We start from the raw sequence: 27,107 nt of genomic DNA, 5'->3' as shown, positions 1-27,107 counted from the left end.
CTTTCTTCCTTCCTTTTTTTCCTTTAATTTTTGCAATGACATAATTTCAATTACTTTATAATCACAGGCTTAATGCTCCACTAACCATAATGTTCAACAAGTAAAAGGTAATAAATAGTAATAGTGAGCATCTTTGGTTTGTTCCCAGTCTTTCTCAGAGTCTATGATGCAAAGTTGGTGTAGGATTTTTTAGGTCTTCTTTAGAAAGATGAGAAAATTCTCCTTTATTCCTATTCTTCTGAAGGTTCTTAACATAGATGGGTGTGAAATTTTGTCCAGTGTTTTGTCTGTATCAGTTGGTGTGCTTATATGATTTTTCTTTATTAGTCTGACAAACTTATCAAGGAATACATTGTTTGGTTTCCAAATATTGAACCAGCCTTGTATTCCTGGAATAAACCTCACTTGAACATGACACACAATTCCTTTTAGATACAACTGAATTTTATTTGAAAATACATTGTTAGGAATATCTGTATCCATTTTCATGAATATATTAGTCTGTAGTTCTCTATGTTTATATTATTTATCTGGTTTTGCCACAGGACAATCTCTCCATCTCTCCGTTTCTATTGCTGGAAGTTATTGTGTAGAATGGGTGTTAACTTTTCCTTAAACACTTGGTAGAGCTCTACAGTGAAACATTTGGGCCTGAATATTTCATTTTGGAAAGCTTTAAAATTACAATTTCATTAACAAATACTAAGCTATAGACAGGAAAAAGACATAATCTTCCACTGTATACTGGAATGACTGAGTTAGCAATAATAAACTGCATATTTCTGTAAGTTAGAAGAACAGATGTTGAATTGTTTCATCAAAAGATAATAAACATTTGAGGAGATAGTTATGTTTAGCCTGCATTGAACATTTCATAGTGTATATATGCTTTGAGACATCATGTGGTATTCCATAACATGTACAATTTTATGTATCAGTTAAAAAGAAAAAAAAAACAAAAATATTTTACAAATTATTTCTGTTATCCTAATAGTTGTAAGGTTATTCAAAATAGCTATTAGATAAGTGTGACAGTTTATGTTTTGCAAGAAATTGGTCCATTTTAAATTAGCTTTGAAAAATAAGTGTGTAGGGTTATTCACATAATTTCTTCATTATCCTTTTCATGTCTGAAGGGTCTGTAGCAATCAATATACCTTGTTTCATTCTTCATACTCTCTTCTTTTTTCTCAATATTCACAGAGATGGTCAATTTTGCTGATCTTTTCAGAGAATGAGATCTTTGACTAATTTTTATTTGTTTCTCAGGTTTATTGATTTCTTATTTTTACCTTCCTTCGTTTACTTTTAATTTATTTCATTCTTTTCTAGGCTTTTTTTTTTTGACAGGCAGAGTTTTAGACAGAGAGAGAGACAGACAGAGAGAAAGGTCTTCCTTTCCGTTGGTTCACCCCACAAATGGCTGCTAAGGCCAGTGTGCTGCAGCTGGTGCACTGCGCCAAACCAAAGCCAGGAGCCAGGTGCTTCCTCCTGGTCTCCCATGTGGGTGCAGGGCCCAAGCACCTGGGCCATCCTCCACTGCCTTCCCAGACCACAGCAGAGAGCTGGACTGGAAGAGGAGCAACCGGGACAGAATCCGGTGCCCCAACCAGGACTAGAACCTGGGGTGCCAGTGCTGCAAGCAAAGGACTAGGCAAGTGAGCCAAGGCGCCGGCCTTTTTCTAGGTTCTTTACATAAGCATTTATTCATTGAGACTTCCTTTTTTTTTTTAGTGCTATACATTTCCTTCAAATCACTGTTTTACCTACATCCCAAAAAGTTTAATGTTGGTATATTCTCATTTTAATTCAGTTCAGTGTAGTTCTCATTACACTTTCAAATATCTGGAGGTCCCCATCCTATCTCTTTGTCATTGACTTATAGTTTGAGTTCATTGTACTCAAACACTCTGTATGATTTTAATTATTTAAATTTGTAGAGGCTGTTGTGTGGCCCAGGATACAGTCTATGTGGGTCTGTGTTCTGCACGCACTTAACCATAAGGTCTGTTCTGCTGTTGTTGAAGAGAATGGTCTGTAAAAGTCACATGAAGCCTGTTACTGCTGGTGCCGCTGAGCTCTCCCACGTCCTTACTTATTTTCTGTATAGCTGTGTGTCAATTGTTCAGAGAAGTTTTAAACTCTCCAATTATAATTCTGAATTTGTCCATGCTTCCTTTCAGTTATATCAGTTACTTCTTCACATATTTTGCATCTCAGTTGTCTAGTGAGTATGTATGTTTTATTAGTTATGTACACAGAATTATTATGTCTTCTTGGTGAACTGACCCCTTTATCATTCTGTATTATTCCTTTGTGGTAATTTTTTTTTGTTCTGAAATCTACTTTTTCTCAAATTAATGTAGCCACTTGTTTTTCTTTTTGTTAATAATTCCATAACATGACCTTGGTCATCATTTTACTTCCAACATGTTCAATTGTTAAATTTGAATATTTGAAGTAAGTTTCCTGTGAACAATAAATAATGTTTACTTTTAAACTTTTATATATTACTTATTTTTTATTTGAGAGAGACAGAGACGGAAATGGGGAGAGAGAGAGAGATCTTCCATCTGCTGGTTCACTCTCCAGATGCCTGTATGGGATGGTCTGGGGGTAGTGATCTCCCCCTGGCCTTGCCCTGGCAGCCACAGTTTCCACAGCCTTAGGCACGGTCTCTTCATCCCCCAGGATCCACTTGGGCTTGATGAGCTTCCAATTCTTGTCCAGTTCACGGTCATGGGAATACCAGTGGGCAGGTCCAGCTCCATGACAGCCTCTTCAGAGAACCTCCAGATGCTGTCTCTCCAGAGAATGCCCCACAGCATTCTGATTCCCCTCCTTGATCCTCGGCATGATCTCCACCTTCCCAAAGGGCAGGGCTCTGGCTACAGCATCCCTCAGACTCTCGCTGGAGGTCAGCTGACCCTCAGGGAGGGCTGCATCCCTGCGATCCTTACTGACATCGCCAAGGAAGGGACGGTCAGGCTCCATGGCAGCAGAAGGACACCGCAGGAACACCCCTAGGTGCTGGGCCTCACTGTGACAGGCTGCTTAGACCTCAAGGTGCCCGTCGACCAGGTACCAAGGTTGCACAGCCAGCAGCCACATCTGGCCAGGGGTCGTCCAGCGCTGTCCCAAGGGCACCGAGGTGTAGCAGATGTCGTGGTCATGGCCAGCGTGTCTCAGTCGTGCAGCTGGCATGGGTCTCTGGAATGCAGGTGCTCTCACGGGAGAGACAGAAATGCAGTGAATGCTGCCCCACGACATTTGTTTTTAAGCTGCTCTGCCAATCTGTCTTTCAATCAGTGTATTTAGATCATTCACATTTAACATAATCATTGATGAATTCAGACTTCAGTTGGCCATGTTAATAGTTTTGTTTGTATTTCTTTCACTTCTTTTCCCTGCCTTCTTAGGAGTTACTTTTTTGTACATTTTTTGTCGTATTTTTGAACTTTTCCCTTTGTACAGCCTTTTTAGTGGCTGCTAGGTATTACATTACATGCAGTGAAGATCTGAAGTTGCTACTACACAACTGTAACAGGAAATAATATTTCTTAAACCTAGGGAATTCACTTGAATGGCTTGTAGTACTTCTGTGAACAGCAATAAGTTTTAATGAGCAATTTTGTTCTTTTTATGTCTAAAAATTTGCTAAATTTATTTGACAACGGAAGAGAGGGAGGAGGAAAGAGAGACAGACCAACGAAGAAAAACCTTCCATACAGTGTTCACTCCCCAAATGCTCACAATCAGGCTAGATTAAGCCAAAGCCAGGAACCAGGAACTCAACTCAAGTCTCCCATGTGGGTGGCAGAGCCCCAACTACTTAAGGCATCACCTGCTGGCTCCTATAGTGTGTATTAGCAGGAAGCTGAGATGGAGCAAAGACCAGAACCCAGGCACTCCAACATGGGACGCAGGCATCCCAAGTGACACCTTAACTGCTAGGCCAAAAGCTCACCCCTAATGAGCAGTTTTAGTCATCGTACACAAAAAGAGAAGAATAACTAAAAAGTCAAGTCTACCATAGGTGAAGGTCTAAGTTATTCTACCAGGCATCAACACAAGTCTTCCAAAGTGATAACCTACATGAGGGAAATCCAAAACAGATAGTAGAGAGTGGAGATGGTAATCCACAATCATGCCCCTGGGCCAAACTGTGGTAGTGGGGACTGTATCTTGTTTCACTGGTCTTACATATGAGTCCTAGCTCATAACTGGCCACCACATTGAAAGGAATTCTGCGGGTGCTGGTGTCATGGTTCACTTGGTTAATCCTCTGCCTATGGCACCAGTATCCCATATGGGCGCCGGATTCTGTCCCAGTTGCTCCTCTTCCAGTCCAGCTCTCTGCTGTGGCCCAGGAAGGCAGTGGAGGATGGCCCAGGTGCTTGGGCACCTGCACCCGCATGGAAGACTAGGAAGAAGCATATGGCTCCTAGCTTCAGATCAGCATAGTTCCAGCCGTAGCAACCATTTGGAGGGTTAACCAATGGAAAGAAGACCTTTCTTTCTGTCTCTCTCTTTTACTAGCAACCATTTGGGGGGTTAACCAATGGAAAGAAGACCTTTCTTTCTGTCTCTCTCTTTTACTGTCTAACTCTATCTGTCAAATCAAAAAAAATTAAAAAAAAAAAAGAATTCTAGGTGCCAGTGCATTGGTGTAGGGGTAAAGCCACTGCTTGTAGTGCTGGCATCCCATATGGGCACCAATTCATGTCCTGGCTGCTCCACTTCCAATCCAGCTCTATGCTATGGCCTGGGAAAACGGTAGAATATGGTCCAAGCCTTTGGGTCCCTGCACCCGCATGGGAGACCCAGAAGAAGCTCCTGGGTCCTGGCTTCAGATCAGCACAGCTCCAGTCATTGCAGCCAATTGGGGAGTGAACCAGCGGATGGGAGACCTCTCTCTCTCTCTCTCTCTCTCTCTCTCTCTCTGCCTCTCCTTCTCTCTGTGTAACTCTAACTTTCAAATAAATAAATAAATCTTAAAAAAGAAAGGAATTCTGAATTACAGGATATATATCCACCCTATTTGGAAAAAAATAGGTAAATTTATTTTAATGACAATGACAAATGGAAGCCCCTTATTATAGGATATGAGCTGGATAAAATGGGGACTACTAATGGATCTGAGGACACAGGCATTGAGCTCAAGGTACTGAACCCGAACTCTGCACCCTCCTCCTCAGGGCCTATTGACTGTCTCCTTTCTGAAGGCATCACCTGCTCCTTGACTATGGCACTATCACTGACTGCTTCACGCCTGCCAGCTAGGGGTCAGGGGATGTTGTTCAACATAAGGAAGCAAAACTCGGTGTGTGCTCCACAGCCATCTTTGCCAAGCTTCCAGGATGGCTATAATCCCAGGTGAAACCCTGCACCTGCATGGGCTACAGACATAACATTCACAATCAGGTAAAACCTAGGCAATTAACAAAGAAGGTTGAAGAAGAGCTACACACTACTTACCATGTTATTTAACTTCAACTTATTTATCTTCTCATTAAAAGTTGTTTGTAAACCTTTTGTCCAAAAAGAACATGAATCACTCCTATATGGTTGAGAACTTTGTTTTAATAACTATACATATTTTTTATTTATATCATTGAGGCAACAAGAGCTTAATATAATTTCCCAGGTTTACAATACTTATTCACTAAAAGTTATAAATTCTTTGCCTTCTGATAGACTTTATTTGCTATTTTTGTCATTAATCTACTTTCCATAATCTAACTGATAAATTTTTGACAAATTAGCATAAAAGTTTGCATGAAATTTTAGAATTATGAATAATGCAAAAGACATTCCTCCTTGTGAGAAGTTATTAATAAGTAAAATAAACAAGTAAGCAACTCTTAACAGGTCAGCTTTAAGGAACAAAATGAGATCATGGCTTTCCTCAACCAAATTCATGGTGGGGAGTTATGGATGGGACCAGTGATAAGGTACATGTGGGGTTCAGCGATGAGACACCAGAGGTGGAAATTTCTGGAAGCCCCCAGCTGAGGAGAGGAGATGCAGGACACATTCAGCCTCTCTGCAGGAGTCAGTGGGCTCAGGAGAAGAGGACCTGGCCCCTGAGAAGTCTGACCAGAGCTTGCTTCATGTCCTTGTTCCTCAGGCTGTAGATGAAGGGGTTCAGCAGGGGAGTGATCACAGTGTACATGACAGCAGCCGCTGTGTCCTCCTTTACTGAGCTGGAGGAAGAGGATGAGGGGCACAGATAAGCCCTGATCACCGTCCCAAAAAACAGGGCTACGACAGCAAGGTGGGACCCACAGGTGGAGAAGGCCTTGCGCTTCCCCTGGGCAGAGGGGACTCTGAGGATGGCAGAGGCAATGCAGAGGTAAGAGACCAGGATAAGCAAAAATGGGATTAAGATGACTGCACCCCCCAGGAAGAGAAGCACCAACTCATTGGCCTGGGTATCAGAGCAAGACACCTTCATCAGGGGTTCCAGATCACAGAAGAAGTCAGGAATGACCTTTGTGGAGCAGAAGGATAGCTGGAATATGAGGAAGGTGTGGGTCATGGCGACGAGAGTTGTGAGGATCCAGCAGGCGGTCACCATGAACACACAGCGCCGCAGGCTCATGATCATCCTGTAGTGGAGGGGGAGGCAAATAGCCACGTAGCGGTCGTAGGCCATGGTGGCCAGCAGAAAGATGTCCATGTCTCCAAAAGTCAGGAAGAAGTAGAGCTGAGCCAGGCATCCCGAGTAGGAGATGGCCCTGCTGTGGGTGTGGATGTTCACCAGGGCCTTGGGCACGGTGGTGGAGGTGAAAAGGATATCCGCCCAGGACAGGCTGGCGAGGAAGAAGTACATGGGGGTATGGAGACGTCTGTCCGTGCCAATGGCCAGGATGATGAGCAGGTTCCCAGCCACAGTGACCACGTACATCCACAGGAACAGCAGGAAAAGGACGCTCTGCTGCTCTGGCCACTCTGAGAGTCCCCAGAGGAGGAACTCAAAGATGCTGGTCTGGTTCTCTCTTTCCATGAGCCTGAGGTCACAGCGAAAGATCTAAAGTGAGCCCCATTAATACTCTGTAAAATATTTCTCTTTTTTTTAAGATTTATTTATTTATTTGAAAGTCAGAGTCACACAGAGAGGAGAGGCAGAGAGAGAGAGAGAGAGAGAGAGAGAGAGGTCTTCCAACCGATGGTTCACTCCCCAGTTGGCTGCAACAGCTGGAACTGCACCGATCCAAAGCCAGGAGCCAGGAGCTTCTTCTGAGTCTCCCACATGGGTGCAGGGGCCCAAAGACTTGGGCCATCTTCTACTGCTTTCCCAGGCCATAGCAGAGAGCTGGATCAGAAGAGGAGCAGCCAGGACTAGAACCAGTGCCCATATGGGATGCTGGTGCTTCAGGCCAGGGCATTAACCTGCTGAGCCACAGCACCGGCCCCGAAAATATTTCTCTTTGGATCATAGGCGAGCACACTGTTCTCTGAACTCTGGAGAAGAATGGCAATGTGTTTGTTCCAACCACCTGCCACATGCGTGGGAAATTCCTACTGAAACCCACTAAACACACGATACTAGGAAGTATAGGAGACACAACTTAGATGATTCAAATATATTTCTTGTTTGAGTTCTCCACACTGTTTTCTGTCCCAATGTCTTTAGTTGTACTTTCTGTTTCTTTAGCAGTACACTCAGGATTCAAGAATCTTTCATTCATTTGTTCTACAGAAATTAGGTATCAGTTTTGCACCTGCTACACTGCCAGGTAAACAATGCAATGAAATCCCAACTTGAGAATTTTGAGTCTAATGGGATGGACATAACTCCCTGTGTTAAAGTCTTACAGAATTTTGATCTATATTTCCCCCACCTACTCACATCACTCACCCAGAAGGGACCTATTCTGACCCATAGTATTAAGTCAACTTTCTTAAAACACATCTTAGTATAATCCATCCTTCTAGAAACCAATATTCACCAAATACCTATTTAGTAAAGACCCACTGTAGACAGATCGTTCTTTAAGGTGTCAGTGAAACAGCAAAGGACAAATTGTGATCTAGTCTAAGGATGACAGACACCTAGAAGGAGGTATACAGCAAGGTCACCAACATACAGTTAGAGAGCAGGAATAAGCTCTGTGGCTCTGATGCACACTAGGCTGACTGTAGCTTGCAACAGTTTAACTCGTATCTTTTGTAAAGAACCACCAGAGAAGAGTTTCCCAGCACAAAGAAGTGATAAATATTTAAGGAGATGGAAAGGACAATTATCCTGATTGAATCATCACACATTGTACACATGTACAGAATCATCACCACTGCATCTCATAAATATGTGCAATTATTATGGGCCAATTAAAATTGGGATGGGAGACAGGCTTTGTGGAGCAGTGGGTTAAGCTGTCGCTTGGGTCTCCTACATCCTGAACAGAGGGCCAGTTCAAGTCCTGGATGCTCACTTTCTCACTCACCTTCCTGCTAAAGAATACTTGGAGACATTGGATGGTGGCCAAAATGCTTGGGTCCCTGCCATCTGCTCTGGGGACAGACAGAGTTCCAGGCTCCTGGTTTTGGCCTGGCCCAGCTGTACTATTGCAAGCATTTGGGGAGTGAAACAGAGGATGGAAGATCTCTCTCTTTCTCTCTCTTGCTCGCTCTCTCTCGCTCTCACTCTTGCTCTCTGTCTCTATCTCTGTATCACTCTGCCTTTAAAGTAAATGAAAATAATAAACACTTTTAAAGGCTTATTTATTTGTTCATTTGAAAGGTAGAGTAAGATGGGGGAGGGGCAAGGGGAGATACCTTCAATGGTTCAACCCCTCCTAATGACCAAATAAATAAAATAAATCTTTTTTAAAAAGATGAGGATACCTATTATTGAAATTATTAAATACTGTACTTGAAGACTTACTCCCATACAATTAGACAAGAAAAATCAATTAAAAGCATAAAAGGGAAGAGGTACAATTATCTCCATTTACAGATGAAAGACTTTCACAAGAAAATCAACTGAAAAACAAAAAGAATATTCAGAACAGTAACACATTATAGAATCAACATACACAAAGCAATAGCATTGATACATATGGAAAACATCAAGTTACAGGATGAAAGCATCAACTCAGGCAAGGACCTAAAAGGTTATAAAAACAGGACAAAAGATGCACAAATTCATATACCCTGGAATCTTTAAATTTCAAAGATTAACATTCTTCCAACTCTATTAAATACTGATTAGCACATATTGATATTCAGAGAAATGCCTTAAAAATAATTTTCCTGATTTACACAGTCTTTAAGTAGTAGAATCAAGATTCAAGCTCAATTCCTTCAAACTGTAAAACTTGGACTCTTGTCTTTGACCACATAAGGTAGATGTCTCCCTTACATGTTCTGGGTGACTCAAAGCTCTCACTGCCCACCTCCAAAGGGGAGCTCTGAACAAAAATGAGGCACATACAGGTGAGGCTTCCAGCACTAACATTAAGACAATCACTCAATCAACAAACATTCACTGAATGTGAACCACATGCCAGGGACACTGTTAAGTATCTGAGAATATAGATCATTTGCATAAGGACAATTGGACACAAGAAATATATGCAAAAATAATTTTCTCAATTTGAGCCACAAACTGGAAGTACAGATTAAACAAAAATTACATCAGCAACAATGACAACAAAAAATCTATGCAATAATTAAGTGCAACATGTAAAGTATAAGACTTAAAAAAAAACATAAAAAATTGAACAAAGAACAGAAGGACACAGAAAGTGGGAAAAAAGTTTGCTTCTGGCTTTGTTCACCACTGCTTCTTCATTGCCTCAAACATGGCGGACGAGTTGAGGTACAGCAATGTACACATGCCGCAGGAACGTAGGATGCAAAAGTGCCCACACGCTGGAGGAATGTTTAGTTCAGCTTTGTGGTCAGGGAGGAGTTTATGGAAGAAAGAGCCAAAGCAAGAGAAAGCAAAATATGCTCAGAGCACTCAAGTGGTCCAGAGTAGCGAGGGAAAGAGGGGGAAGTCTGCGTTGGTTAAGGAGGAGAAGCCCAGGCATCATTAGAATCATGTTTTGAGGAACATGTAATGATACAGACAAATGTATGCAATGTGATTTTAATTGGAAAGTGTTTTAAAAGCAAACCTGGGTAGTGCTAAGAAGTGCTCAGACCGCCAGCACCCCCAGGGAGCATGGAAACCTGTCCAAAGTGAACTGGGATCGCTCTTCAGCCTTTTGGCTAAGATCAAGTGCAAAGTGAACTGGGTGCACACCCCCTCAGTGTAAGGCCCTCAACAGGCACAGGGCCCCTCCCAGGATGCCGGTGAGAAGATTCCTAGACTGGAAGGAAAGATGAACGAGATGGGCTTCTGCAGCGCCTCTAATTCCAGGGCTCGCTCTTTTAACAAAAGGAGAGAATTACAGATAAGGGCGACCTGTGAGGAGGCAGGGACGTCACGCTGGAAGGGAGGGAGTCAGTGGGGAGGTCTCGGGGGAAGCTCTGAGTCCAGAGATGGCAAGGGGCTGGGTTCTACTCACTCCACAGCAGCAGGCAGGACTGCAGAGAGGTGACAAGGGATGAGGTCCTAGACCTCTGGACTGGGCAGAAACTCCAGGACGCCAGCAGTCTCCAAGGGTTGCGTCCCCTCAGCTGGACCAAGGACTCAGTATACCTGGGTCTGCCAGGCCTGACAGTTCAGGCTCAAAGCAAGACCTCTCCCAGCCAAGTACAGCAGAGTTTCCTATCAAGTTCAACTGAGCAGAGAATGTTCTTGCCAGGGCCTCCCTGTCGAGGCTGGGGTGAGGTGGAGGGAGGACAAGGTTAAAGGGAAGGTAACGCACACGCAGTGAGTGCTCCTAGGAGCCCTCACCCTTAACCTCTTAAATCCCCTCCAGAGCCACTGGAGTAGGCCGTACTATCTCCTGTGCTAAGTGAGGAAACCCAGGCTCAACGAGGCTGGGAGAGTTATCCCAGATCACACACTGATCAGCAGCAAGGTCTGGACCCGATTACTCTCTCAGCTCCCAGTGCTAGGTAGGGAACGGTGAGCTCAGGGAGGGAGAGTGGCCATGCCCGCCCACATTCACACCCAAATGGCTTCCTGCTGGCCTGCTGTTGTCTGACAGACCCTATCCTGTGTCCCCTCTGTCCCCACAACCTCACCCTGACCATCCCTCTGTGACCTGTTCACATCCACACCTTATCGATCTGACACTGTGTCTGCTCTGTTAGAGCTCAGTGAGATACTTTTCAATTCCTTGAGCAAAGGTTCCCTCCAACCTGACCCCTAGACTTCATGACTGGAGGTTCTCACTCTTCCCTCTGCCTTAAGCACTCTGTCCACCGTCACTCACCTCCATCCTTCATTTAATTCCTACTCGTACCTGAAGTCAGAACACAACATCCCAAGAAGACTTTGTGCACTCTCTGCACTTGGCTGGTGTCCTGACTTATATTTCACTGCTCCTATTTTAAATATTTTATTTATTTATTTATTTCAGAGGCAGAGCTATAGACAGTGAGAGGGAGAGAGAGAAAGGTCTTCCATCCTCTAGTTCACTCCTCAAATGGCCGCAACAGCCACAGCTTGGTTGATCTGAAGCCAGGAGCCAGGAACTTCTTCTGGGTCTCCCACAGAGGTACAGAGACCCAAGGACTTGGGCCATCTTCTACTGTTTTCTCAGGCCATAGCAGAGGCTTGAATCAGAAGAGGAGCAGCCAGGATATGAACCGGTGCCCATATGGGATGCCGGCGCTGCAGACAGAGGCTTAGCACACTATGCTAGAGCACCAGCCCCCACCGCTCTTATTTTAGCACCACTCCAATTTCCACTACTTACTGGGTGAAGTCCAGCTTCACCATCAGAGAAAGGCAGCAATAAGTCAAGATCCTGTGTGTTCACTGTGATTCCCCAGTGCACAAAACAAAAGGGACGCTCAGTGAACAGTCAGTGCCTGAGTGACAGAAGGCACGAGCAACAGAGAATGCATACTCCAATGTCTCCGTTTTACCACCAGAAAACAGACACATGGAAGTGAAAGAAATAAAAAGCAGTTTCCATGAATTCATGGTTGGGTCTGGCCGGGTGGATGGCTCCACTGTTAAGTGCTATGGGCCAACGGCAGGTGTACCTTGACCCCGGGCAAGAGGTCGATAGACTCCTCCCACTCCCTGTAAAGCCTGTGACTCCTAAAGGAAAGAGTCAGTACTGGGAGGAGGAATTGTGGGAAGGAATTCTCATCCAAAGCACAGATGCCCTCTTTTGGAGTGTCCACCTTTCTGAATTGTCCCCTCTGATGTGAAACGATGAAACCAAAGCCATCCTGAGAGTTTCACCTGGAATTTACCCATGTGGACAGTAGCAGGAGGCTCTCTCTCCCACACAGTTTTCCAGCCCACAGGGCCAGACTGCATCACTCCAGCCATCCTGGTGTGCAATGCCTTCTCTGCCCACCCCAGCCTGCAAGGACCCCCTTCATCTACTCTTCCCCATCACCTGCTTTCTCTACTCCTTTCTGAAAATACTTGGTGACTCACACAGACTTCCTTGGCGATTTCTTGTCTTTTGATTGGAAGTACTTTTAAAATGGTTTTAAAATTTATTTTTCATTTGTTTATTTGAAAGGCAGCGATATAGAGAGAGGGAGAAGGAGACAGAGACAGGAAGATCTTCCATCTGTTAATTCACTCCCCAAATGCCTACAACAGCCAGAACTGGGCCAGACTGAAACCAGGAGCCAGGGACTCAATCCAGGTCTCAGATGTGGGTGGCAGAGACCCAAGGATCTGTGCCTGATCCTGTGCATGATCAGGAAGCTGGAAGCAGAAGCAAAGCCAGCACTCAAACCTAGGCCCTCCAATATGGAATGCAGGTATCCCAAGCAACATCTTATCCATTGAACCAAACGCTTGCCCTGGAAGGATTTTGAAACAAACTTCATTTTTTCTCCCAAACAGTGCAAGTGTCAAGACTTCATTAGAGCTTCATTATCAAACTCTCAAATTTCCTTCTTCTCTGCTTGACTTGGACTGTTCAGAGTCAAGAAAACAAGCCTAATTTATCTGTGTACGTATTCCTCACTGCACCTAGGACATGCCTGGTCTGTGCCTCCCGCAGTGAACAGACCCACTAAGAGGCTCACCTTGCTTCCTGCGTCCATCTCAGCTACCACCACGTTGACCTGTTGCCTCTTCTTCAGTCCTCTACATCATTCGAATGTAATGAAAAACTGCCCAGGAACACAGAGGCTGTCCCTTTTGGAGTGAAGAGCATGACAACACGTGTGGCCTGCCTGCCTCAGATGCGGTGGACTCTCCCACCCACGGAAGAAGTACTGCCAATGGGAAACTGCCCGCTGACATCAGGACCTCTGGAGTAATCCCAAGGCCCACAGCCCTGGGAAAAAAGAAGACTTACCCTATATCTACTTATTTCCCAGGTAGCATCAGTGTGATCTCTCAGGTGTCCTGTGGGAAGCTGGGGCTTAGTAATTGTCCCACACCCCATTCACTCCCTCAGGAGCAGTTTCTTGGAAAGGGGAAGGATGCCGTCCGGCAGTGCTGGATTTGCTCCAAGAAAAATTGCAAACTGTCTATTTCTTGGGCTGAATTAGAGAGCCCACCCCATCCACCCAAAATAATCTTCCTTTGGTCCCTGAGATTTGAAATGACACTCTTCAGCTTAAATCACAGAAGGACTCTAATATTATTTCATTAAATGGATTTCACGTGAGAAGGGAATAACTCTTTGAGTTGGTAGAAAATGTGCAAAGTCATTGTCACTCTATGTTCATTATAGATTTTCCTCTCACAGTCTCTATGAGATGATCGCTCTAAGCATGGCTAGGAATTGAGGAAAGGACTGAGAGCAAGAAAGAAGATTTATGAAAAGGTGCCAAAGATGGAGAAGCAAGCTGGTGGTACCTGCTGGCCAAGTGTGGGGCAACTGAGCAAGAAAACAATGAGAGTGTTGGATATAACTAAAGAATAAAGCAGCCGGCGCCGCAGCTCAATAGGCTAATCCTCCGCCTAGCGGCACCGGCACACCGGGTTCTATTCCCGGTCAGGGCGCTGGATTCTGTTCTGGTTGCTCCTCTTCCAAGCCAACTCTCTGCTGTGGCCAGGGAGTGCAGTGGAGGATGGCCCAAGTGCTTGGGACCTGCACCCACATGAAAGACCAGGATAAGCACCTGGCTCCTGCCTTCGGATCAGCGCAGCGTGCTAGCCGCGGTGGCCATTGGAGGGTGAACCAACGGAAATGGAAGACCTTTTTCTCTGTCTCTCTCTCTCTAACTGTCCACTCTGCCTGTAAAAAAAAAAAAAAAGAATAAAGCTAAAATAAGTGTCATACTGATATAAATGGACGAGTGAGTGAGGGAAGGAAGGAAGGAAGGAAGGAAGGAAGGAAGGAAGTCAGTCTTTCTTGGGATAGAAGTTTAATGAATTTTGAAGGTTGGGTGGAGTTAAGCAATATTTGGCAAACACCACAGTAATCATTGTTGAGGATATTTATTCATTACAAAGGAAAAATAGCATCTCTTTAGTAAATACCCCACATATACACTATGTTTTCCAAACAGTCAGTTAGCACAGCTCTACTGGAACAAACCATGTGCCTTCTGATATGATGCACTGAGGACAAAACACAACTTCTGGGGCATTCCTGGCCAAAAATGCATTACCTATAAGAACCTACCTATAAGAAAATATCAGGCATTACTGAGCTGATGTCAGCAACATGGCAGTATAGGAATCCCCAGCCATTGTCCTTCCAGAAAAACAATGATTTAGCAATGACCCACTGATGAATACAGCTCCAACCTGTGTCCTGTTGGTATGAACTGAACACACTCTGTGCATCTTTTGGTACACAGGCTAGCTCCTCTGGGAACAGACCCAGTACCTCTCTATTTGGGCTTGCTGAAAACTAACTCAATGGCCCAGGGGCCACAGAGGGAGAGAGGGAGTGTCCGTAATGAGAAGATCACCATCAGCTCATAAGCACTGCCACTACATGACTTTTTTTTTTTCAGAGAACACTGATTCCCTTCAACAATGAGGGTGATCCTCCGTTAGACAATAAAGAAATTTCCAGATATAGTGGTCACTGAATGTTCACGCCAAATGGCCCATTCCTTATTGCAGGAGACACTGCCTCCCCACAGTGTCCTAACCTAAGAGACCTTGGCAGGATTCTGCACTGAACTGGAGCTGCAACTCCAAATCCCCACAATCAGAATCTGGACTTGGGTGTGGGCATTTGTTTAGACTAACGGTTAAGATTTCTGCATCCCAAGGCCAGCGCTGTGGCGCAGCAGGTGAAAGCCATGGCCTGAAGCACTGGCATCCCATCTGGGCTCCGGTTCTAGTCCTGGCTGCTCCTCTTCCAATCTAGCTCTCTGCTATGGCCTGGTAAAGCAGTGGAAGATGGCCCAAGTCCTTGGGCCCCTGCACCCATGTGGGAGACCCAGAGGGAGCTCCTGGCTCCTGGTTCGGATCAGCACAGCTCCGGCCATTGCGGCCATCTGGGGAGTGAACCAGCAGATAGAAAACCTCTCTCTGTGTCTCTACCTCTCTCTGTAACTCTGTCTTTCAAATAAATAAAATAAATCTTTAAAAAGATTTCTGCATCCCACATCAGAGTGCCCGGGTTCAATTCCCAGTGCTAGCTCCTGACTCCAGTTTCCTACTAATGCACACCTTGGAAGGCAGCAGTGATGGCTCAACTGACTGGGTTCCTACCTCTCACATGGGAGACCTGGACTGAGTTCTCAGCTCCTGGGTTTGGCCTGGCCCAGTTCCAGCAGTTGCAGGCATTTAGGGAGTGACCGAGCCCCACTCTCTCTCTCTCTCTGTTTCTCAATAAACATAAAAAAGTTTCTTTTAAAGAATCTGGACTTTGTTTTCAGCTCTATCTGTTGCAAAGGAAGGAATGATCCTCTCCAAGTGCTCGGGAGTATCTCTGGTTCTCAGATGACCACTTGCAGCTTTTGCTTTCTCCTTTTCTCTATATTCATTCACAGAACCTCAGAACCAGTGGATACACAACCTTCAGACCCCTATTGTCTTCACAGCTAAGATATGCCACAGCCAGTGCATATCCCCACACGGGGCTACCACCTGTACTTCATCCTGAACTATTTCTGATGATCCTTTGAACAATCACAGTGCTGTGTGCATCACTCCTCAGCAGCCTCTTGCTAGCAGTTCAGAAATAAATTCTCCCACCCCACCCTCCTCCCTCTCTCTAGTCTCTGCTGCAGCTCTCCAGTGACAAGACCCAACTAGAAATCAGAAAATGAGACAGTCCATTGTTGAGTCTGTATTGATCAGCTTCCCAGAGTGCAGGGCATATGGGGAAGAGAGAAAAATGGATTTAGAGAAGCAAATGGAAGCCATTGAGGAGTCACTCAGTGCTGTCCAACCAGTTCCTGTTTAGTTTTAAAGACGCAGGTCCTTTCTATTAATAAGAGTGACTGTAAATAAAAATAATGGAGTGGCTGGCATTGTGGCATAGTGGGCTAAGCCTCTGCCTTTTCCCATCCCACATGGGCACCGGTTCATATCCCAGCTGCTCCTCTTCTGATCCAGCTCTCTGCTATGGCCTGGGAAAGCAGTGGAGGATGGCACAAATACTTGAGCCCTGCACCTGCGTGGGAGACCCGGAGGAAGCACCTGGCTCCTGGCTTCAGATCAGCACAGCTCCGGCCATTGCGCCCATTTGGGAGTGAACCAGCGGATGGAAGACCTCTTTCTCTGTCTCCCCTCACCCCCCTATCTGTAACTCTGCCTCTCAAATAAATAAATAAATCTTAAAAAAAAAAAAACTGGGGCCAGCGCCATGGCACAATCCTCTGCCTGCAACACTGGCATACCGTATGGGTACCAGTTCTAGTCCTGGCTGCTCCTCCTCCAATCCAGCTCTTTCTGTGGCCTGGGAAGGCAGTGGAGGATGGCCCAGGTTCTTGGGCCCCTGCACCCGCATGGGAGACCAGGAGGAAGCACCTGGCTCCTGGTTTCAGATCGGCACAGCTCTGGCCATTGCGGCCATCTGGGGAGTGAAACAGTGGATGGAAGACCTCTCTCTACCTCTCTCTGTAACTCTGTCTTTCAAATAAATAAAATAAATCTTTAAAAAAAAAACAATATCTTCAGTATTTTTATTTAATTTTCCAAAAATATACACAAAAGAAATAATCTAAGTAGGTACAGAATGCTAAGATGTAGAATTTTCTTATTAAAACTGTGATAATTCTTCAGGATTTTCTAGCCTTGGTGTTTTCAGGAGCATTCTGAAACTAATATGACCTTTTTTTAAATTTTTGAAAGTAGTATTCCAATCACTAATATACAAAACTATCAATCTGAGACATCCAGAGGTTTTTCACTAATAATCACCAGAGTATGGTGAGGTTTTCAATGCATGATCCCAGTTTTTTGATTCTCTGTAATATTATTTTTATTGTAATTTTAATTGTTCCATTGTTCCACTTAACTGGTTTCTTTTTGTGTAACTACTTTTTTTTTATGTGACAGATGGAGTTAGACAGTGAGAGAGAGAGACAGAGAGAAAGGTCTTCCTTCCGTTGGTTCACCCTCCAAATGGTCGCTTTGGCCAGCGCTGCACCAATCCGAAGCCAGGAGCCAGGTGCCTCCTCCTGGTCTCCCACACGGGCCCAGGGCCCAAGCACTTGGGCCATCCTCCACTGCCCTCCCGGGCCACAGCAGAGAGCTGGACTGGAAGAGGAGCAACTGGGACTAGAACCTGGTGCCCATATGGGATACCGGTGCTGCAGGCAGAGGATTAACCAAGTGAGACACGGTGCTGGCCCCACCACTGTTATTTTAAAGTTAGCACTCCACACTCTTGCCAACATTTCTCTGTTGCTTAAGCTATTTGAGTTTTTTCCACCTTCCTTTCAGAATGACTTCTAAATTCTGTTGCGATAATCATTTATTTTCTGAAATGTCAATACTGCCTAAGTTGCCAGTTTATATCATTCTTTTTGCTTCTTCTTTGTCTACTGTTTCTAGGTCAATTTCATTTCCAAACTTTTTTTGTTTCTTATTCTTAACATTTTAAGAAAATGAATAATGATTGTGAAAATGTTTTTGTCCCCTTCCTTAAATTGGTTCTAAGTTTTTCTTTTAATTATACCCTATGTTGCTCCTACTGTCTCATTCTGCAAATATATTTCATAAGTCATTCTTGTTTCTAAAAGACACTCAACCAGAAGGAAATTAACCAAGCCTGAAATGTACCAACAATTAGATTTAGCCTTTCTCAACTTAAGAAAACCCCACAGGTTTTTCTGTTTGGAGGAAGGAGATCAGTCAAGATTCTCTTCACAAGCAAAAGAGAGCTGTAATTATTGTCTGCAGAAAATATCTGCAAATATTTGAAGGCTAAAGCATGATTTTCTTATTGATTTCCTCCTTGTCAATGCATAAGTCCTTCCCTCCAATGGATGCCTGATCAATAAAACATGGATGTAGGTTCTGAAAAGGATCGCAAGGACATGTGATTACTAAGAAGCACATATTTACCATATAATATCACTGTCTTCATGTCTGAGTGCTCCATGTTCTGGATACTGGAGCAGGCAATGAAGACAGAATCATTAACAACACAGCCAACAGGATGGGGGATCCACAACACATCTAAAAGAAAATACAACTTAACAAGAGTTGTTTCCATTCTCACCACGTGTAGAATCTGGTGGATTTGGAGAGCTGTTACATTCACTAAGTAGTGAGCATGCAGTACAAACGTACTTCAAAACGTTTGAGGAAAATTTAATTAAAACATAAGTTTACTTGGTGCGAAAGTATTTTGAAACCCATACATATGAAGATTTTCAAAAAGCCTGTGGAAAATGCATATTACAAAAAAAAGCTATGCAGGTTGCAATTTTTTCACCAAAATAATTTTAACTCCATTTTCCATGAATTTTTGAAATATGCTTGTAATTGTAAAATAACAGCTAACATTTACTACGTTTTAAATGAGCCAGACACCTAGTTAAAGAATTTTTAGATATTAATTAATTCAATTTGTATAACAACTTTATGAGGATGTTATTTTTATCATTATCCCCATTTTAGGGATTTATATAGAAGTTAAGTAACTCCCAAGGTCAGCTACAGTCAGTAAGTGACAGTCATGACTCAGACACGGGCAGAGCTCATCTCTTCCTCTACAAATGCAGTGACAGGGTGGAGCTATCTCAGGATGATGACCATTAATCAGGGCCACTATAAAGGTGACACACAGTAAAAGAGCAAAGGTTATTTGAAACAAGAGAAATTTTTATGGGAAAATGGCAGGACCAAGTCATTACTTACCAATAAGAACCTTGAATGTAAATGGACTAAATTCTCCAATTAAAAGACACAGACCAGCTGAATAGATTAAAAAAAAAAGGCAAGATCCAACTGAATGATGCCTACAAACAGTACACTTCACCAGTAAAGACACACACAGACTAAAAGTGGAAGGATGGAAAAGGATATTGGAAATATGGAAACTGAAGTCAACAGTAAGCAAGAATAGTTATTCTTATAGGAGAAAAAATAGACCTCAGACAAAAAAAAAAGTTAAAAGAGACAAAGAAGGCCACTACACCACTATAAAATGAAGAAGGGAAATTCAACAAGAACATATGACCACTGTAGATGGATTCATACCTAACACCAGTACACCCAGTTTTATAAAACAAATGTTAATGGATCTAAGGGGAGAATGTAAGCTCCAACACAATAGTACTGGGGACTTAACACCCCACTTACATCACAGCCAGATTAACTAGACAAAAAAATCAACAAAGAAACAACATAGCTAATTTACACTGTAGACCAAATGGGCCTAACAGACATCTACAGAGCATTCCACCCCATAGCTGCAGAATACGCATTCTTCTCACAGGTGCATGGAAATTCTGTAGGGTATACCACATACTAGGCCACAAAACAAGTCTTAATAAGTTCAAAAAACTGAAATTTTATCACTTATCTTTTTTGACCACAGTGGAGTGAAGCTGGAAATTAACAGCAAAAGAAATTCTAAAAATTATACAAATTCATGGAGACTGAAAGAAAATCAAAAGGTAAACAAAAAATTCTTTAAACTAATAAAAATGGAAACACAACATATCGAAATTTGTGGGATACAGAAAATCAGTGTTAAGAGGAAAGTTTATAATAACTGCCTACATAAAAAAAAAATGGTATTGGGCTGGCGCTGTGGCACAGCAGGTTAACACCTTGGCCTGAAGCGTCGGCATCCCATATGGGCGCCGGTTCAAGTCCCGGCTGCTACACTTCCAATCCAGCTCTCTGCTGTGGCCTGGGAAAGCAGAAGATGGTCCAAGTCCTTGGGCCCCTGCACCCACATGGGAGACCCAGAAGAAGCTCCTGGCTCCTGGCTCCTGGCTCCTGGATTAGGTTAGGCACAGCTCCAACCATTGCAGCCAATTGGGGAGTGAACTATCAGATGGAAGATCTCATTTTCTCTCTCTCTCTCTCTCTCTCTCTCTCTCTCTGCCTCTCCTCTCTCTGTGTAACTCTGACTTTCGAATAAATAAATAAAATCTTTCTTTAAAAAAAGGAATGGTGGCCAGCGCTGCGGCTCAATAGGCTAATCCTCCGCCTGAGGCCCCAGCACCCCAGGTTCTAGTCCTGGTCGAGGCACCAGATTCTGTGCTGGTTGCTCCTCTTCCTGTCCAGCTCTCTGCTGTGGCCCAGGAGTGCAGTGGAGGATGGCCCAAGTACTTGGGCCCTGCACCCCATGGGAGACCAGGAGAAGCACCTGGCTCCTGGCTTTGGATCAGCACAGTGCACCAGCCACAGTGGCCATTGAGGGGTGAACCAACAGAAAAGGAAGACCTTTCTCTCTGTCTCTCTCTCTCACTGTCCACTCTGCCTATCAAAAAAAATAAATAAAAATAAAAATAAAAAATAAAAAATGAATGGTATTAACTAATTGATCTAATAATGCATTTCAAGAATCTAGGAAAACAAGAATAAACCAAACCCCAAATTAGAATAAATATTAAAAATTAGGTAAGAAATAACAAAATCAAAATTTTAAAAATAGTACAAGATCAATGAAATGAAGAGCTTTTTTTTTTGAAAAATAAAGCAAAATCAATAAACCAAAAGCCCAACTAACCAAGAGAAAAAGCAAAAAGACCCAAATCAATAAAATTAGAGATGAAAAAAGAAATTACAAATTATACCATAGAAATATAAAGAATCATCAGGAACTATTATAAAGAACTATATGCCAATAAACTAGAAAATTAGAAGAAATGAGTTCTATACATATGTAATTGAAAACTGAGGCACAAAGATACAGAAAACCTGAATAGACCAATAACCAATGTTGAGAAGGAATCTGTAATAAAGAATCTCCCAGCAAAGAAAAGTTCAGGACCAGATGGCATCACTGCTGAATTCTACCAAACTTTTAAAGCAGAACCAACATGAATTCTTCTTAAATAATTCAAAAACAATTGAAAGGGAGGGAACCCTCCCATGCACATTCTATGAGGCCAGCATTACCTTAATTTTAAAACAAACAAACAAAAAAGGATTTAAAAAAACCATATACCAATGTCCCTGATGAACACAGATGCAAAACTCAACAAAACACTAGCAAATCAAATTCAACAATACATCAAAAAGATCATCCATCCTTGATTGAAATTTATCCCAGGGATGCAGAGATGGCTCAGCATATGTAAATAAACACATGATAAATCATATTAACAAAATGAAGGATAAAAGCCATAAGATTATTTTAATAGATGCCAAGAAAGCATTTGATAAAACACCACATCATTTCATGATTTTAAAAAACTTTTAAAAATTGGGTATAGAAGAAACATACTTCAACACAATAAAGGCAATATACGACAAGACCACAGCCAACATTGTATTGAATGGGGGAAAGCCGGAAGCATTTTCATTAAGATCTGGAACCACTCTCACCACTTTTATTCACTATAGTTCTGGAAGTTTTAGCCAAAGTCATTAAGCAAGAAATAAAAAACAAGGGGATACAAATTAGAAAGAACGAAGTCAAATTATACCTGCATGCATATGACATGATTTTTTATATAGAGGAGCCAAAAGACTCCACCAATAGACTATTAGAACTGGTAAGAGAATTCGGCAAAATTTCAGGATATAAAATCAACCCACAAAAATCAATATCATTTTTATATAACAATCTGGCTTAGGAAGAACTTACAAGATCAGTCCTATCCACAATAGCTACAAAAAAATTAAATATCTGGGGATATCTTTAACTGAATATTGAAGATATCTACAATGAAAATTATAAAACATTAATGCAATAAATAGAAGATGCCAAAACATGAAAAAACATTTCATGTTCCTGGATTGGAAGAATATTATCTTTTTTTTTTTTTTTTTTTTTTTACAGACAGAGTGGACAGTGAGAGAGAGAGACAGAGAGAAAGGTCTTCCTTTGCCGTTGGTTCACCCTCCAATGGCCGTCGCAGCCAGCGCGCTGCGGCCAGTGCACTGCGCTGATCCGATGGCAGGAGCCAGGTACTTATCCTGGTCTCCCATGGGGTGCAGGGCCCAAGCACCTGGGCCATCCTCCACTGCACTCCCGGGCCACAGCAGAGAGCTGGCCTGGAAGAGGAGCAACTGGGCAGAATCCCAGTTGCTAGTCCGACCAGGACTAGTGTTAGAGTCGACTGCCCGAAAAACGTCACCAAGAGACATCTCTTATGCAAACAGCAAGGGGAAGCTTTATTGATTATCCAGCATGCTGGGGCTGTCTGATCATACATGAACAGAGCAGCCCCGAATAACCAAAGGTTTGGGTTTATAAAGGCAAAAACCACAAAACCGGGAAGGGGGGAATACATGGTTGCTATGCACGGTTGCTATACACAGTTGCTAAAATCAAAAGAGAGTACATAAAATCAAAAGAGAGTATATGGTTACTGGGGTCAACATAACCTAAAACCTAAGTGAAATTAATATTTATCATAATCTTGACAATACCAGTTACAATATTACAATTAGCAATTAGGACTTGACATTAATGTAAGACACAGACAAATCACATCTTCATTATTAGCCCAGGTAACCCAAGTGCAACCTTTCTACTTTTAAGCTTGAGCAATCATGCTAGGGGGTTTTTGTGCTCTGCCAAAGGTGATGTAGTGCACTGCTATTGTCCGACTATTTGAGATCATAGTTTCAGACCAGAGTCTCACAGTGGGGGGGTGCTTTCCCAGAATGCAGTCTCAAGTGCTCCAAAATGGAGTCCCTACTGCCAAGGTGCTACTCTGTCTTATTTTTTTACAGCTGTACCAGCAAGGTTTAAACCTGTAAGCTTAAGCTTAACTTTTTACACCCGCACATATACAATTTTAACTCTTCACTAGAACCCGGTGTGCCGGCGCCACAAGGCGAAGGATTAGCCTATTGAGCAGCGGCACTGGCCGGAAGAATATTATCAAAATGTCCATACTACCCAAAGCAATTTACAGATTCAATGTAATCCTCATCAAAATTCCAAGAAAATTCTTCATAGAACTATTAAAAAATCCTAAAATTCATAAGGAAATACAAAAGACCCTGAATAGACAAAGCAATCTTAAACAATAAAAATGAAGCCAGAGGCATCACAATACCAGATTTCAAGACATTCTACAGGGCATGGTAATGGCACAAAAATAGACATATAGACCCAATGGAATAGAATATAAACCCTAGAAATAAATCCAAGTATCTACAACCAAATAATCTTTGACAAACATGCTAAAGATATTCCCTGAGAAAGGACAGTCTTCAACAAACGGTCTTGGGAAAACTGGATTTCCACATGCAGAAGTTTTAAAAAAAGACCCCTACCTTACACCCTACACAAAAATCAACTCAAAATGGATCAAGGATCCAAGCTTAAGACCTGAAATTATCAAACTAGTAGAGGAAAACACAGGAAAAATGCTGAAAAACATTCACCTAGGCAAAGATTTCTTGAGGAAGACCTCAAAAGCATAGGCAATAAAAGCAAAAATAAATAATGGGATTATATCAAGCTGAGAAGCTTCTGCAAAGAAAACAAAGTTAAGAGACAACCAACAGAATGAAAGAAAATATTTGCAAACTATGCATTTGATAAAGGATTAATATCCAGAATATATAGGGAGATGAAGAAATCCAACAATGACGAAACAAATAATCCAATTAGGAAATGGGCAAAAGATGTGAATAGACACTTTCCAAAGGGATAAATCCTAATGGCCAACAGACACATGAAAAAATGCTCTGGATCACTAACCATCAGGGAAATGCAAATAAAACCACAATGAGGTATCATCTCACTCCACTTAGAAGAGTTATTATATAAAACAAAAAAAATAACAAATGCTGGTGAGGTTGTGAAGAAAAGAATACACTAATGCACTGCTGGTGGAGATGCAAATTAGGAAAACAGTATGGAGATTCCTCAAAAAAAACAACAATGCACCTACCACATGACTCAGCTAACCCACATCTGGGCATACATCCAGGGGAAGTGAAATCAACATGTGAAAGAGATACCTGCACTCCATTGTTTATAGCAGCCCGATTCACAATAGCAAAGACGCAGAATCAGCCTAGATGCCCATAAACTGGTGTAGGGATGAAGAAATGTGGTATACACACACAATGGAATATTACTCAGCCATAAAAAGAAGACAATGGGTGGAACTGGAGATCATTATGCTGAGTGAAATAAGCCAGACACAGAAAGACAAATATCATCTATTTCCTCTTATATGTGGAAGTTAATATATAGAGAGTATAAAAATGTGTGGATATCATATTACTTGGTATATAGATAATTACAGCTCCTGTCTTCACTGAATTATACCAAATACATGACAATACACCACTCTTTCCACACTTAAAAAAAAAGTGTGGTTAAAGATAATTTAGTTAGGAATTGTATTAGTTGCTTCAAAATGTTGCTTCTGCTTTGATAAGAAAAGGGTACAAAGAGAAAGGAAAATGTTGTGATGTGGTGAACAAGGAAAGGAAAATGAATAGCTTTCCTATATCCCCATATATGTATATGTGTACATGATAAAACAAATTAATAATTAGTCTCTAAAATAAAAAAATGATCAATATACTCGTGAAAAAACTGAAAGTGACACACGCATACAGCAGACAACATCCAGGTCTTTTCTGTTTCTAAGAATGCAAAACAGTTCATTGGAGACCTACTATCAGCCTGTAGCCCTCCTCAAGTCAAAGCCACACTCAACACCAGACAAGCTGGAGCATGCCTGGAAGAAACACCAGGCACACAGCTGTCCCGTAGGCCTTACACATCCCCAGGGCTGGTTCCAGCTTGTCCTGAGCAGCAGAGTAGAAGGGACCACATTCCACCAAACAAGATGGAATAGGGTGGCCCAGAGCCAAGGCCCTGGGGATGCTGTCCCCAGGAAGCTTCTCCCCCATCCCTCCTTCTGGGGAAGATGTCTCTTGAGAGCCACTGTGTCCCCACAGGGCACAGCTGAAGGAGCCAATGAGTCTCAACAATCACCTGACTTTGGACTCAATGCAGACCTGGGACAGTCATGTTTCAGCTGATTCTATAACCAAGTGTCTGATTTCCAGTGTTCCTTGTGCCAACACCCGCCCTGCATCCTAGAAGGGGAAACTGGACTCCTTGGCCTCAGGCCCCACCCAGGACAACGTTTCCAGTCCCTCTGCTCCATGGCTCAGAAACTCAGGGCTCCTCTTTCCAAACCATCCCAGTCCTGCCTTCTCCAGCTCAGCAATGCAGGCCTAGGAACCTGCTCCCCAGCACACCCGCCCTCCAGTGAGAATGTGAGCAGGTGCTAGACGGAAGGGTTGTGCACGTCCCATCTGCGGGACAGGAGTGAAGGCCACAGGACACCGGCCTTTCTTGACAGCATCTGAGCTAACTTTCCAGGTGTCACCATGCAGACTGCAGAGTCTTTGTGACAGCATCAGTGATCAGTAGAGTGCCAGCAACTGCACCACAGCCATTCTCACCCTTGACTCCCCGCAAATCCTCGAACAAGTAAGTAGAACCAAGATGTTGTTTTACCAAATGTCACTTGGCAGGTGCAATGAACTGCTGAATGCCATGCAGAGAGGTGGTGGGAGAATGACGACACCAACCCCTGTCTGAACCTAAGCTCCCAGATCTGGTAAACAAATACAGAGAGAGAAACTTCCCCTCTGACAATGCTTCCTTTGGGCGCTGCCCACGAACACAGGATTGGGGAGGGACAGCTCTGATTGGGTTATCTCTGTCCTCAGCTCTGCCTCCTGTAGTAATGTGGTGTGCATGGTGTGTGCTGTGTGCATGGATGTTCACACAAGTGCATTGTCTTAGACAGCAGCTGCAAGCACACCAGCCACTCTCACATTCCATGGTGTGAGCTAATGGGCCTCTATGCAACATTACTGTATTTCATTGTCAAAGCCCTGATGTGACAAACAACCAGAGAAACCCAATTGCTCTCAGATGATGCCACTTTGGCCTGTGTGTGGTCCCCAGGTTACAGGGGAATCTTCTGTCCCTGCAAGTGTCCTTAGCACCGTCAGTCTCATGGCTGACATCTCAGGGCACACACACTTTCCAGAGAGTGGGTCTCAGTGGCACAGCAATGTTTGAGACTAACTTCCTTCCAGTGAACTCAAGGCTTTCACTGCACCTGTAGCAATCAGGTGGGTGCACCTCTCCCACCTGTGCATCAACTTCTTGGCACCCTTCCCTCTCCCTCCTGGGTTTCTGCAGAAATCATCTCTCCATGTGACAACACCCTGATGTCCTGCTCTGCAGCTCTCCTGAAGTCCCTGTGGTCAGAAAACCCTTTCCTCTCTGCCCTGTTTCTTTAATTCCCACGTGGATTATATGCACGTTTCTCCCTTCCTGGTACAATTTTTCTTATATTTTTGAACTCTTCTTTTTAACACGTGGCTATTGTCCTCATATCATATTGTAACTCAAAATGCTGTCACATTCCTCATTTAATGCATACACTCAAATACCTATATTTATACTAAACAAATGGCTGAATATCTGTTAGCAGAAAAAGGCTAGTGGAATTCACAT

At 43.1% G+C, this 27,107-nt stretch overlaps 1 protein-coding gene across 1 annotated transcript; it reads right to left on the bottom strand.

Moving 5' to 3' along the window:
- Positions 1-6,064: 6,064 nt before the first annotated feature.
- Positions 6,065-8,512, bottom strand: LOC103351486 (olfactory receptor 1P1-like). Its single transcript, XM_008270899.3, has 2 exons — positions 8,469-8,512; positions 6,065-7,013 (listed from the first exon to the last, which is right to left on the bottom strand). Exons 1-2 carry the CDS (start codon positions 8,510-8,512, stop codon positions 6,065-6,067), a joined length of 993 nt encoding a protein of 330 aa, XP_008269121.3.
- Between the last annotated feature and the right edge of the window lie 18,595 nt (positions 8,513-27,107).

Source organism: Oryctolagus cuniculus, chromosome 17, assembly GCF_964237555.1.
Source record: "Oryctolagus cuniculus chromosome 17, mOryCun1.1, whole genome shotgun sequence".
Lineage (NCBI taxonomy): Eukaryota > Metazoa > Chordata > Mammalia > Lagomorpha > Leporidae > Oryctolagus > Oryctolagus cuniculus.
This window is presented reverse-complemented; position numbering and strand designations above follow the sequence as displayed.